This window comes from Eupeodes corollae, chromosome 1 (genome assembly GCF_945859685.1).
Source record: "Eupeodes corollae chromosome 1, idEupCoro1.1, whole genome shotgun sequence".
Classification (NCBI taxonomy): domain Eukaryota; kingdom Metazoa; phylum Arthropoda; class Insecta; order Diptera; family Syrphidae; genus Eupeodes; species Eupeodes corollae.
The window spans coordinates 71,074,512-71,088,419 of NC_079147.1; the positions used below are offsets into that span (position 1 = coordinate 71,074,512).

The window sequence follows — 13,908 nt, forward strand, 5'->3', positions numbered from 1 at the left end:
GTTCTTCTTTTGAATACTTTCAATTCAATTTTCAAAGAAGTCTTTTCATTGAATTAAGAGAAGGAGAGCAAGGGAAGGAAAAAATCAGCTCGGTTTCAATTTACTCTATAATTTAATTACACTGAATAACTTTTCTTCCAACTTCCCTCCTCTCCCTTAACGCAGCTTCTTGATAATGCTGACCACAGAAGAAAAAAGTTATGAATTGGATGCATCACGTTTCAAAGAATATTATCGTTACACTCGTATATGATGCATAACATCTGTCCTTCGAGATGAAATTTGATGAACCTCTTTTTATCTGATCTGGCATAAAGCTTAATGTGTTCTTTTACGTGCATCATATAAAGATGATAAATATGGTCGTACCTAAAAACATAGTTAAGCCCGAAAAAGGCAAAGAAAAACCATATTTTGGTAGGAACTCAACAACAAGACAAATTGAGGTCGTACTGTATAACTATGGTGATGCTCATTATTCTAATTTATTTCGGTATTAATAAAGGCTTTTGGGTATCCTTTTTTAAAATTATGGGTTTAACTAGAAGTCACGTAGTTGTTTTGCATTTTAATACAACACACAAAATTATTATACTTTTGGTGTTCTAGCATCAGGCAGTCTATATGTAAATATCATAATATTAATGTTTTTCTCTTAAAGGTTCCTACGGGGTTTTTGTTTATTTTTGATGATGATTGAAGGCTGGAAATTTGCAAATGACACATAAAAATGAAAAACTTATTCAGGCCTATTTATTATATAAATTAATCGATTTGCAGAGGAAAGTATGAGCCATAAAGACATAATTAATATTTTAATGAAAACAAAACTTGAAATAACAACCACGGATAGGAAAGCATTTATTTTATGAAATAACTCATTATTTCTAGAATAAAGAAAAATATCGTAATTAGAACTTTTGTACAGAAAAACTCAATTTGTCGAATTAATAATTTTGACATTTTTCGCTGTTTCAAAGTCTCTAGAATCTAAATAAAAGATTTTAAGAGTCATGTCTGTGCTATTCCGGAAAAAGGAAAACCTCTAAACTGCAACAACTATAGAGGAATCAGTCTACTTCACATCACTTATAAAATCTTCTCTGCCGTAAGCGTCTAAAGCCCACCGTCAACAACCTGATGGGTCCTTATCAGTGTGGTTTTAGACCAGGAAAGTCCACTGACAATCAATTATTCAGATTACGGAAGATCTCACAAACACCATCTCTTCATCGATTTCAAGGCCGCATATGACAGCATAAATGTTCAAATGGAAGACAAGTGCATTCAAGAGGACACAAGCGTCCACAGGTTTCCTCAAACCCACCTCTGTCTATCTACTCCTACTCTCACCTCCCCATGGTGAATATCGGGCGCCTAGTACCTCAACTGGAGATTGGGTTCCAACCCCAGTGGAAAGTTTTTGGGGGTAGAAAACGAGAGAGGGGGAGAGGTAATTCCACTAAGGCACCTCTCCTTATCCAGACGGCGGCAAAGGAATTCCCGAGATGGAATCAACAGTGGCGTCTACAGTTCCAGTAAGGTTAAACTACTTAGTGAACAAATTATATTGCTTCAAAGACTTATTCGGAGCCCAGGCCTATAAGGAGCGGTTTTATCCGGCTCCCCGTCCTTGGAGTTATACTAACGATCTGGCCTTCCAGATTGGAGGTTTTGCCGTCGGAGTGACTTCCTGGCCACGTAAAAGCCTCATGTTGCGAAGCACCAACAAGTCTCGGATACGGACGGATTTATTGTTGACAACCAACGCAAACGAATTAAGAACAACGAACTTCGAGTATGCACGTCGAATGTTAGGTCCCTTAACAGACCATGTGCGGCCGAAGAACTAGCGGAGGCCCTAGACTGCTATAAAGCAGATATCACCGCCATCCAGGAAATACGATGGGATGGGCCGGGCAAAAAGAGGATTAAAAACTGCGATATTTACTATGGTGACTGCTACCAAAAAAAAACAGCGCTTATTTGGATGGAGCTTTGTCATTGGCCAGACTTAGCAACAAGTTTTGGGTTATAGGTGCATCAACGAGCTCCTCATGACCATCCGCATCAAGGCTTAATTCTTCTTATTATCTACCTTCAACCAGATTGACCATATTGCGATTGACGCCAGACACTCTTCCAGCATCATGGATGTACGAAATTTCCGAGGAGCTAACATTGACACGGACCTCGTTGTAGCCAAGGTAACACTTCGGATTTCCAGACCCAAGGCAAAACAAGGAGGTGCTGGCAGAAGGTACAACGTCGAACGAACCTACAAGAAACCCCTGGTTTGATGAAAAATGTTGGCAGGCAAATGCAGCCAAACAACAGCCACTCAAAAGAGACGAACGCTGACTTCTCAGAAGGAAAAAGAGAGGGCATGAGAAGAGTGCGGTCGAAGATATTGAGAGTTTTAAAAGCAGGAATGAAGTTCGAAAGTCTTATGAACAGGTGATACGAAATTCACAGGTACATAAACCTAGAACCGAAGGCCGCAAAGCCGAAAGTGGAACCGCAGTCAATGCTGAGGATATGGAAGGACCACTTCTGGAAACTGTCAGGCAGGATGATCCATTCAACATAGACGACGTTATGTTTAAACAACTGCAAGACTTTCTCAGTTACCTTTATTCCATTTAAAAAAGTATTCTTCTGACCGACAAGGCTTTCGACACAAGAATATTATCAAAAGTCCACGATACTAACAAAATACCAGACCTTATTGACTTTTTCTTAACTCTTAAAGGAATCAAACGAAATCACATTATGTCGAAGGTAATTATGACCTGTCAGCAGATCATACTCCAGTCATCCAGTCATAGAAAAAAGTAATCCAAAGCTTGTAAATAAGAAAACAAACTGGAATGATTTTAGAGAAAGGCTTTTAAGTTTTAAAAATTTAAGATCTCCCATCGATACAATCGAGCAAATTGATCATGAAGTGGGACAATTTATTGCTGATGTGCAACAGGCCGCTGAAGAAAGTACTCCAACATTTTCTAATAGAAGACAAAATTAAATAAAATATCCTTTAGAGACAGAGCTCGAAGAAAAGGCAAAATACTAGATTTCCAGATGATAAAACAACGTTTAACCGTATATGCAACAATCTTAAAAAACAAATTTACAAATTCAAAAATGATCCGCTCAGCACATTCCTAAGGAATTTAACGACTGATGCTTCAACCGATTTGTCGCTATGGAAAGCAGCCAAGCACCTGAAAAGACCGCAGTTACAAAACTCGCCCTTGAAATCTCAAGATGGGAAATGGATCGGTAACCCGAAAGAAACCTTTTCGCTGAACATCTTGCAAATGTTTTTAAGTCATACTCATCAAACGCGGCCGAAAATAGCTTACAGTTTATTGATAAGATAGATGAAAGTGAAATACCAATTGTAAGACTTAAACAAATAAAAATGTATGTTTTTATATCAACTATCAAATAAAAAATCACCAGGTTACGATCTAATTACTACTCAGGTTATGAAAGAAATGCCATTGAAAGTCTTCATAAAACTCCAATATATAATAAATGCATGCCCTAAGCGACGGTATGTCCAAAGCAAGGTAAACCACCTACAGAAGTGACGGCTTACAGACCAATATCGCTTATACCAATTATGGCAAAAGTTTTTGAAAAACTGCTTCTAAAGAGACTAAGCAACATCATGCTTTCAGTTTGGCTTTAGAAATAAACATTCCACGATAGACCAAGTTCATCGCATGTTATAGAAAAAGCATTAGAAGAAAAACAAGTATGTTCAGCTATTTTCTTAGATGTTGCACAAGCTTTTGACAAGGTTTGGCATGAGGAACTTGAGTACAAACTGCAAAGGAATCCCAGGCAGTATTTTGAAATATTAAAATCGTACATCTCAGACTGATTTTTTGGAGTAAGGTACGATCAAGAATACTCGAAATTGAAAAAATTAAAGCCGGTGTACCACAAGGAAGTGTCCTAGGTCCTACCCTGTATTTAATATACACAAGGGATATTCCAGTTGGTAATCACACCATAATGGCTACTTTTGCAGATGATACCGCAATTTTAGTACCTGACAAATGTGTCTCTAAGGCAGCAGTAAAACTACAAATTGCCGTCGACACAGTGAGAGCTTGGACCGAAAAATGGCGTATCAAACTCAATGAAACAAAATCTTCACATATAAACTTTACAAATAAAATGATAAACAATATTCCAATATTCATTAATAATCAAGCTGTACCTTAGGCCAATACGACCAAATACCTTGGAATGACTTTGGATGCAAAGCTAAAGTGTAAAGAGCACATCAAAAAGTAAAGAGAAGAACTAAACTTGAAATATAGAAAAATGTACTGGTTACTTGGTAACAACTCTTTTATTAATCCAAAACAAAATAATGCTGTATAATCAAGGCCTGTTTGGACCTATGGCATCCAATGTGGAATAGTTAATGCACCTTGGTACATAAGAAATACCGATCTACATCGTGACTTACAAATAGAAATGGTTACAAAAGTTGATAAAAAATACGCTTATCGCACAACCAGAGACTACAAAGTCATACTAATTCTGAAATGGAATCCGTCTTGAATATAAGAAACCATGTTCAGAGACTAAGAAGAACCAAGCCTCATGAGCTTATTGTTTTAAATAAAACATGGGAAAGTATTAAAAGTTTAAACTTCCCCCAAAGTGATTATACAAAGTTAAGAAAGAAAAATCTGAAGTCGATCCTTCAAGATTGGTGGTTTTAGTGGTTAAGAGTCTTACAATACTTGATGTCGAATACTGCCAAGTGTCTTTTGTAGATTTCCTCCTGTCAAAAAAAAACAAGACCACGAACTTGAAAAACTTTTATTTAGATATATTATAGAAACCACTTTAAAATGTCACTTTCGCAACAATGAATTTTGACAATTCTAACACAGGCGGAACGCTCGGTGATAGCAATTTGACTATCAAAAATACGACAATCACTTATCACCTTAGTCAACTTCATTCTAGAATATATATATCGAGGGCATTCGGCTAACAGATTAATTAGAAGGATTTTTGACACCTAATGTTTACTTGTGGTGCAAAAAAGAAAAATTAACAAACTTTTTTGACGTAATTGAATGGTGTTGATAAATTTTAATATTGCAATAAAATATCGATTTTTTGCGTTGCGAATAAAATACTCATTGATTTGTATCATTCCTCAGGAATTCTCTCTTTCAATAAAGCAAGTGTAGTTGTCAAATTAGAATAAGAATTAATTTCACCTTATGCACTTTAAAATAAAAACATTTACATTTCTCCAATATTAAGCTATTTTCACAGTCAAACTTTTAATAAGATAGATTTTTAGGTTCAGTTTTAGATAAAAAGAAAATTTTATTATTCAAATACAAATTCCTGCATTTATTAACATAATTTACCTTGTTAATTTATATACACAGTTATCTTCACCACAAAAATCAGTAATATCTTCGGTTTTATCTTTGCACTTGCAATTATTTGCAGTTTCACAATGATTTCTTGAGCTTTGCTCTTCTACAACAATTCCAGTTGGTGGCATTATTTCCAATTAAATAAATAATAAAGTGTTCAATCAAGAAATGCAATTTTAATAAAGTGATAGTTTGTAATAAAGATCACAGCAAAAATAAATATACAATTATCCAAGAGAAACTATGTTCACATTCACGATATTTTTTAACAAAACGATCCTCCCTATACTCGTCACCGTAACGATCTGATCTTATTCGAATTCTGAATTGAACTAAACCCAAGCCGTCTAGGTTTGTGTGTTTTTATAAATTTTCAATTCATACAACGCGCCAAACTCAATAATTCGTATTTGGAATATGAGTTATTTAACTCGCCTTTTTAAGTGAATGGAATTGAGCGCGATCAGTTGGATCTTTCGATCTACTCAAATTCTTCAATGAAAAGATGCTATGTGAGTTGAGTGACAGAACAAGATAGAAGATTTGATGTATTTCATGGAAACACAACATAATTTAACATAGATAGATACACTAAAGTTCAGGGCGGGATTTGGAACTCAGAAAACTACTGTTTAAGGCTCAATGATATAAATAATGTAAAAAGATCGATGCATTATGAGCCTCAGACGGATATTTTGATAGATAGATAGAAACATAGTAACAACTATACAGATCACTTGAGTATTGATACTTGCACTTTAAAAATCAATAAGAATCACATTTTTGACGTTTAAAAATCATTAAATCAAGAATATTTTCGAGTATTTTTCTATTAAAATTCATTAAGTATACTTTTTTTTAGAGTAAGACAAGTTCTTGGAGTACTGATCAAGTAATTGTAGTACTGGTCCAGTACTTGGAGTAAATTGTCAAGTACTTTTAATACTGCTTAAATAGTTAGTAACTTAAAACGCTAGTACATGACTTTTCCAAGTAGCGATACTTCGAAAGTTAAAACAAAACTGAAACACTGAAGTACTTAATAGTTGTATTTACTTCGATACAGAAAGATGACTACATTGTTTATTAATACTAAGGGAGGACCCCAAACAAAAGTACCCACAAAACCCAAAAATCGACTCACAGTAACTATATGAATTCTCTTAAAGTTTTTGCTTGGGCGCCATTTTTTTAAATTTACTTTTAACTAATCCTGCTCTGTTAGTTTTGTACTTCGACGAGACGATCATTGAACCTTCCTCTTTGTCTACTTAATTCCACCTGGTGATTCGCAAAGCCGAGCCGCTTTGAATTCGAGATGATGCAATTTATGCATAGGTTCGAAATTTTGTATTGAAGTTGGTGGAAAGTAGTGTGATGGTGAAACCACGATATGAACACTCGAAATGTGTGCCGTGCCGTGTGTGACGAACATCAGGTAAAGGTTAAATTAACTGACTCACTCACAAAATGTGGTGGTTTCTATTTTATTGTTTGGTTTTATTTTACAATCCATCCATCCGTCCAACAGCTGCTCTTATCATTGGATAAGAAAAAGGGGCCCGACTTTTATGGTCTCGGTCTGGGTCTCGATGTGTCTGACTAATAAAACATTTTTTTATTTGCAAGAGTTTGTATTTTTCTTGGAAATTGCACTTTTATAAGAAAAGAATGAAATAAAATCATAAAATGAATGAAAAATTGTTGTTGTTTTTAAATATATTTACAACTTGTGTGTATTTAAGTATAGAAATATGTGCACATTGCTTGTGTAGGTCTGGTTACTTGAGTACGCGAGTATGTATCTTTGCATTTTTATAGCGATATTTCTTTTTGTAGTGTTGATCTTGGAAATAATAGGGAATGTCGTAAGGTTTTCTAGATCGAACTAGCTGTTTTACCGCATTGCGTTGGAAAGAATTAAGAATTTTAAATTAAATATACGACCGGTTTTTGAGAAACTTGCTCTTGTAAACTAAGGCTAAAAGATGCATTCTTCGATAACTATAGAAAAATACTGTACAGAGCTAGGTTTTAGTTTTTATATACTGTTTATACTAAGCTTCCAGATTGTTACAGTTTTTTTGATTGATCTTGTAAGCTAATAATCTGTCATCTTTGTGGAGAATGCTATCTATCTTGTGCGAGGAATATTGAGTTGTTGAGGTCGGTCGTTGATGAATTGATGATCTTTTCAAAAAAACTCATAATTCACGCTTTTTTGGCATTCTATAAGTAGTATAAAAAATTTCCAAGAAAATCAGCAGTAGCCAGATTTTTGTATTTAAAAATTGGTACAACTATGTAAAAGAAGACCTGTCAGAATAATAATAAAAGAAAACCCAAATAAATAGAAGAAAGTTTTGTGAAAATCAAAAGTTAAAATTAACTTCAGCAAAAATTTAACAAAAACTAATAAAATGGACAATTTTCAAGAAGAAATGGAAGAAGTTTTAACTAAACAATTTGACATAAAATAAAAACTTTAAGAAGAGGATTTGTTCGTAGACTACTACATTAACATGTGCTGTTGAAACGAGCTTGAAGCTCACCTTAATTCTTTATATAACTAAATCGAGTTGAATTGAGCCTGATTCGACTCGATTCCGGTCGCGGATCGGTGTAGATTCAAAATTTGTGAAGAAAAACCTGTGTGGAGGAGTTGGTTTTACAAATAATGTATTATGGTCTGTTTATTTGCATGTTAGTGCACAAAAAATAAAGTTTTATTTCAATCAAATAAAAAAAAATTGCATATGAAGTAGGTAGCTGAATTATTCAGTTTTCCCTTGTTTAACAAGAATCAAACTATCTCACTTGCACTTCATAAGAAACATCGAAACACCATTTGCATTTTAGAAAATGCTTTCAAACTTTATCATTCTTAAATCTTCTAGTTCAGTGGAAACACCAAAAAGATTTATTTAATCTAAACTGAGATAAGCCTTTGGTTGAAACATAGCAAAACTTAATTATCTTTTCTATTGCCAGTTAGTCAATTTTCATTAACAAAACTTAATAATATAACAGTAACAGATTGATTTTTTTCCCAATAGAAAAAACATGATTCCAAACGACACATCAACGAACACAGCCATCGAGATACAAATGTAATATCAATCGTACCAACATTTGAGAACGAAAACAGATAAGATCCATTCGAGACTGGTATAAATGTCAAAAACCCATCCGTAGTAAGATTCTACTCTAACTTTAATCCGTTTTATTTTATTCATACTGTAGGTATTGTTTTTGTTATTCGTGTAAAATCCTACTTTACTATTAATAGATTTTTCAACAAAACACGGGTATTGTTTTGGCTGCCCTTTACTTTAATATTTTCTAAAGCAAATCATTTTGTTAAGCTGGGAGATATTTTAATGACTTTCTGTCAAAACTTCAAGTTGTCAGCGTCAAAATAAATTTTCGTTTAGAAATAAGACTCAAGATGGCTTACCTGTAGATGATTTGTTTTTAAGTTTAGTTTAAAGATATATGTATTTGTTGATAAGCCGAACCGTCGTACCTGTTTATAGTTATGGCCAATTTAGTTATTTTCACTTTGATTGAATAATTTTTGAGTAATCACACAGTATTTTTTAGTCAGTAAACTTTGCAAACTTCACATAGGACGTGTTATTGTAATCGTTCCGATTTGTTGAATTGAAAATTTTGACATTTCATTGTCCCTAGAATCTAAATACAAGATTTTTAGAGATCTGTGTATGCATGTGAACGTTCAGGAAGCTTTTTTTCGTCGTCCATAGCTCAAGAACCAGTAGAGATATCGACTTCAAATAAATTTTTTGTTATACAGATAATAATGCAAAAAGATACAGAAAGGACTCTCAAACAATTGAGTGGGCTCACGAACAAATTGCGTTTGCTACTTAAATTACATTTTATATTATAAATTTGAACGTGATACCAAACCGGTATAATTTTGAAAAAAAGAGGCTGGGATGCGACCCACACTGATAACTTCCCATCCTGTCTGTCGATTTGTCTTGCTTAAAAGTTTGTCTATATGTACTCGTTTCAGTTTTTACCAAATTTGCGTACTATTTTTTGTAGATTTTATTTTTTTATGAAAAACGGACTTGTTGGATTTTTATATAAAAATTACTGAATATTGAAAACAATATTTTTTGTGAAATAAAATAAGTTTGAAGCCAATATTTTTAATTTTTGAAAAGCTATTTGAGCCGAAAGTAAATTTTTACCAAGTTTTAGTATTGTTTTTTTTTAGGTTTTTATTTTTTATAAAAAAACTGTTAATTCGAATTTTCTCAAAATTTCTCCTAATGTTTAAAACAATATTTCTTATAAGAAAAAATTAGTAAGAAGCTATTATCTTAAAGTTTTTAAAACATATTTGAGTCGAAAATCATTTTTTAGCAACTTTTCTTAATTTTTTTTTCGGTTTTTAATTTTTTGTAAAAAAAACTTTCCATTCAATTTTTTTCAAACTTTAACTGAATGTTGACAACAAGATTTTTTGAAAGATAAAAGTAAACTAAAGCCAATATCTCAAAGTTTTGAAAAGATATTTGAGTCGAAAATCAATTTTTACCAACTTTTATTAATTTTTTTTTAGGTTTTTATTTTTTTGTCAAAAAACTGTCAATTCGATTTTTCTCAAAAGTTTACTAGATGTCAAAAACTTTAGTTTTAGTTGCACAAAATTGTTTTGGAGATAAAATCATTTTTCATTCTTAAACTTAAAATTTTCGACGTGACAATTTTTTTCTTCAGTTTTTTGATTTATAAAAAAACCGTTAATTGTTTTTTTTTTTTTTTAAATATACTTGATTGGTACCACGTCACAATATATTATATAAAATTTAATTCAAGTCGCTAGGGTTTTTGGTTCATGGGATATTTATGGTTAACCAACATTTTCACCTTTTTTTAAACTGCTATGGTAAAAAAAACCGCCCACGCAATTTTCTTGAAAGCTCTTTCTGCATCTTTCTGCCTTATTATCTGTATAAAAAAAATTATTTGAAGTCGATATCTCTTTTGGTTCTTAAGCTATTTACAACGGAAAGAACGTCGCGAACGTACAGACGTACAGACGCACGAACATCTTTCTAAAAGTCTTTTATATTGACTCTAGGGACCTTTAAACGTCGAGAAATGTCAAAATTTTCAATTTGACAAATCGGACCTATTTAAAAAAAAAAAGAGGCTGCGATGCCACCCAATCTACCGATTTGTCGTCAGTTGAATTATTCTAAAAAAAAAAAATAAATAACAATATTTTGCTTTTGATGAAATTGTTTGTTTTCGAAATCTATGTATTTTATAAAGGAGATTTTTAGTCTAAAAACGATTTTTACCAATTTAAGTAGCTTTTGCATACTATTTTTTGTAGATTTATTTTTTTTATGAAAAAAACTGGCTGTTGGATTTTTATAAAAATTTACTAAATTTAGTTTGAATCAATTTTGTTTAAGTTTTTAAAAAGATATTTGAGTAGAAAGTAAATGTTAACCAAGTTTTAGTAATTTTTTTAAGGTTTAAAAATTTTAATTAAAAATTAAAATTATATACTGATCGATCGGAAATCACCAAAATTATTTAATTTTTTTTGAGAAAAAAAAATGTAATTGTACATTTATTTTTCTGTAAAAATATATTTTTCTATTTTGCGGACAGAAATTCATTTTCCTGAACAGCTGATACTTTTATGTTCAAAAGTGAAAAGAATCGTTCCACTGGTTTGTGTTCCAATTTTACACAACTCCAATGACAGATTTCTGTAAGGAAAAAGTTGTAGGTAAAGTAAAGTTGTAGGATTGCAATCAGGAAATTATGTACACTGACAGAATTATTTTTTATGATGGCTATAAACGACCTGTCTAAAAATTCCAATGTTTGCTTTCAATCATGAAATCCAATGATTTTTTAAAAGCTATAGGAAAGTTTTTCAAAAAAAAACACATAAAATCTAGAAAAATGCATGAAACCTTTATTTAAATCGATAGTGTTTGTTTGTAAGATGATTCATTTCTAAACTATAGACCAAACTGAAGATGTTTGACAATTTGACAGTGAAACAAAACACGAAACGTGGATCAGCTGTTTAAACCAGTGTTGCCAAAAAGATAATAACTAAAAAGTCACCCTTTATAACTTGCGCCCTAATAAACTTTTTTAAGTATGTTTGTTCTTATATTTGATATATTTAAGAATTTGTAATCTTAATAGTACCCGTAGCATCATGGTTAATTCGTTGGATTGTCATGGCAGAGGTCTTGGGTTTGATCCTTGCATTTTCCATTTAAAGTTTTTTTCATTGGTAGGTACTGCCTTTTGCGAGAAATTGAAAACTCCTCCAAATTAGCCGTTCGGATTCAGCTTTACTGCTGGAACACATTGGTGACGGAGCCAGAGTCGTACCGGAATACATATCAAAATATTAAAAGTACGAAAATGCAGATGCACCAACACAACGCGACGCAACTGGAATTTGAGCCGCAGCCGGAGTTGGAAAAGGTGACCAACTTTTAACTTTGACGTACTACACATGTGATGTTTCCATTTTTGAAGTGAATAACTTGGTGATTATATTTTTTTTAATAGTTTTTCAATAAAAAAGTGGAAAATATTTAAATAAGAAATAAAAGTGAAAAAAAAAATATTTTTATGAGAAATTTGATGTGCTTGTAAACTGCAAATATACCAAATAACATAAAAAAGCACGACACATTGTGTACGTACTTTTTGTGAAACGTACGACATTTTTTGATAGATTTTCCAACTCCAGTTACGACTCCGGCTCTGATTTTGCATTGTGTTCCAGCAGTTAAACTGTAGGTCCCTTCCATCCCTGACAACATTACTCGCACACAGGAATGGTTAAGGATTGTAAGTCACTATTCCCTAGATCTCAACGGACTGTTGCACCACCTAATTTATTTATTTAATCTTGATATAACAATTTTAATCTTAAAATGACCCGATTACATACTTACCTTAAGTCTTATTAGGCTTGAAACAAGAATTCGACGATTATAAGAACGTAATTAAAAACAGAATTTTTGGCTTCAATTAAGAATTTTTAAGATTTTCGTCACCGGGTCGGCTTGTTTTGATTACAAAATTAACTGATTAATTTCATGGTAATGCTCGATTCGTTAGCAAATTTTGTAATATATAGTTGGAATTAATTACGATCGGCTTACATATTTCCATCATGGCAAGTGCACTTAGATCTGGTACACTTTTATTTGCATTTGCTTCAATCAATCACTATAATATAATTTATTTCATCACACATAACTACACAACAATTTCTAATTATTTGTTTACTTCTAATTGAACTTATTAAGTCTTTTTAAACTTTGACACACAATACAAAAAAAAAACATATTATTTAACTTGCAATGGAATGATACCGTATTTAAATGGTTTATGCAATATTTAATTCAAAATTGAACTACATATATAAATTGTTTATAAAAAGTCAATACCTACATACACATAAACTGAATTGCGGCTAAGTTAAAGGCTTCTTTTGAATGATGACTTATTATTATTATTAAATAGGTGGGTTCATTTTTTTAATCAAAACTGATTGCAATGTTTGTTTAAGAAAGTTATCTTTATTTAAGTAGGGATTTCCCCGATCATTGTTACATTTTTTAAAGCGATTGTGTGCTTGCAATTACAAATAGATAAATGATTACGATATTCTAAAAGTAACTTAACCTTATGTCTTGTTATAAAGTCGGCCAAATTTTAAGACATTAGTTTAACAGATAATAACAACAAGATTATGCAAAAAGGACTTTGATACAAATTGGTGGGTTGTTTTGTTTAATATAGTAATCATTTAATTAAATATTTGGTGTAGCCCGATTATCTCACAAACCGAAAATACAAATTTTAGATTTAATTATAAAATCAATTAGAAGAATGTCGTTTATAAAATGTGGGTACAATTTTTAAACAAATTCAATTGACTATTTTTTTACTGAATTAGTTAAAGGTGTCGAATATTATTTGACAGAAAACAGGTTTAAGATTAAACATGGCTTCAATAGGGCTATATCAATGTTGGTGGTATAACAGGTTCTTTTTAACGTTGTTTAAAGAAATAAAAATTCCGTAAAGTTGCTTAAAAGTTTTTAGAATTGTAATATGTTCAAAATTACCCAGAGTAGAAACAATTAAATTATGTGAGTGTGGTTCTTAATCTGGCAGTACTTTTTTCTGAGTTGGTATTTTTGACTTTGACAGCTGTCAATTGATTTATTCTCAGTTTGGTTTGCCATTTCATAATAAATAGACTTATAGGTACTCCTGAAAAACGCTTAAAGAAAACTTTTGAAGAGCGCATTATCTTATCTCACGTCGTGGGCCTGTAGCGTCCAAGATCATTCGAATTCACACCGTGAAGCTATATGTAATCACTTTTTTACGCAATTAATCCCGAGACAATTGACGAATAGGAGGCGTATATTAGGAGAATTAT

General features: G+C 32.2%; 1 protein-coding gene across 2 annotated transcripts in view; it reads right to left on the bottom strand.

Moving 5' to 3' along the window:
• The window catches only part of LOC129954189 (uridine phosphorylase 1), a 105,667-nt gene that overhangs the window by 29,856 nt on the left and 61,903 nt on the right, over positions 1-13,908 (bottom strand). The window contains exon 1 of one of the 2 annotated variants that reach the window (XM_056067932.1): positions 5,415-5,757. The exons of the other annotated variant lie outside the window; for it this stretch is intronic. Coding sequence (XP_055923907.1) covers positions 5,415-5,554 — 140 coding nt within the window. The 5' untranslated portion in view covers positions 5,555-5,757. Of the gene's footprint in view, positions 1-5,414; positions 5,758-13,908 lie in introns of those variants that run through there. 2 annotated transcript variants of the gene reach the window in all.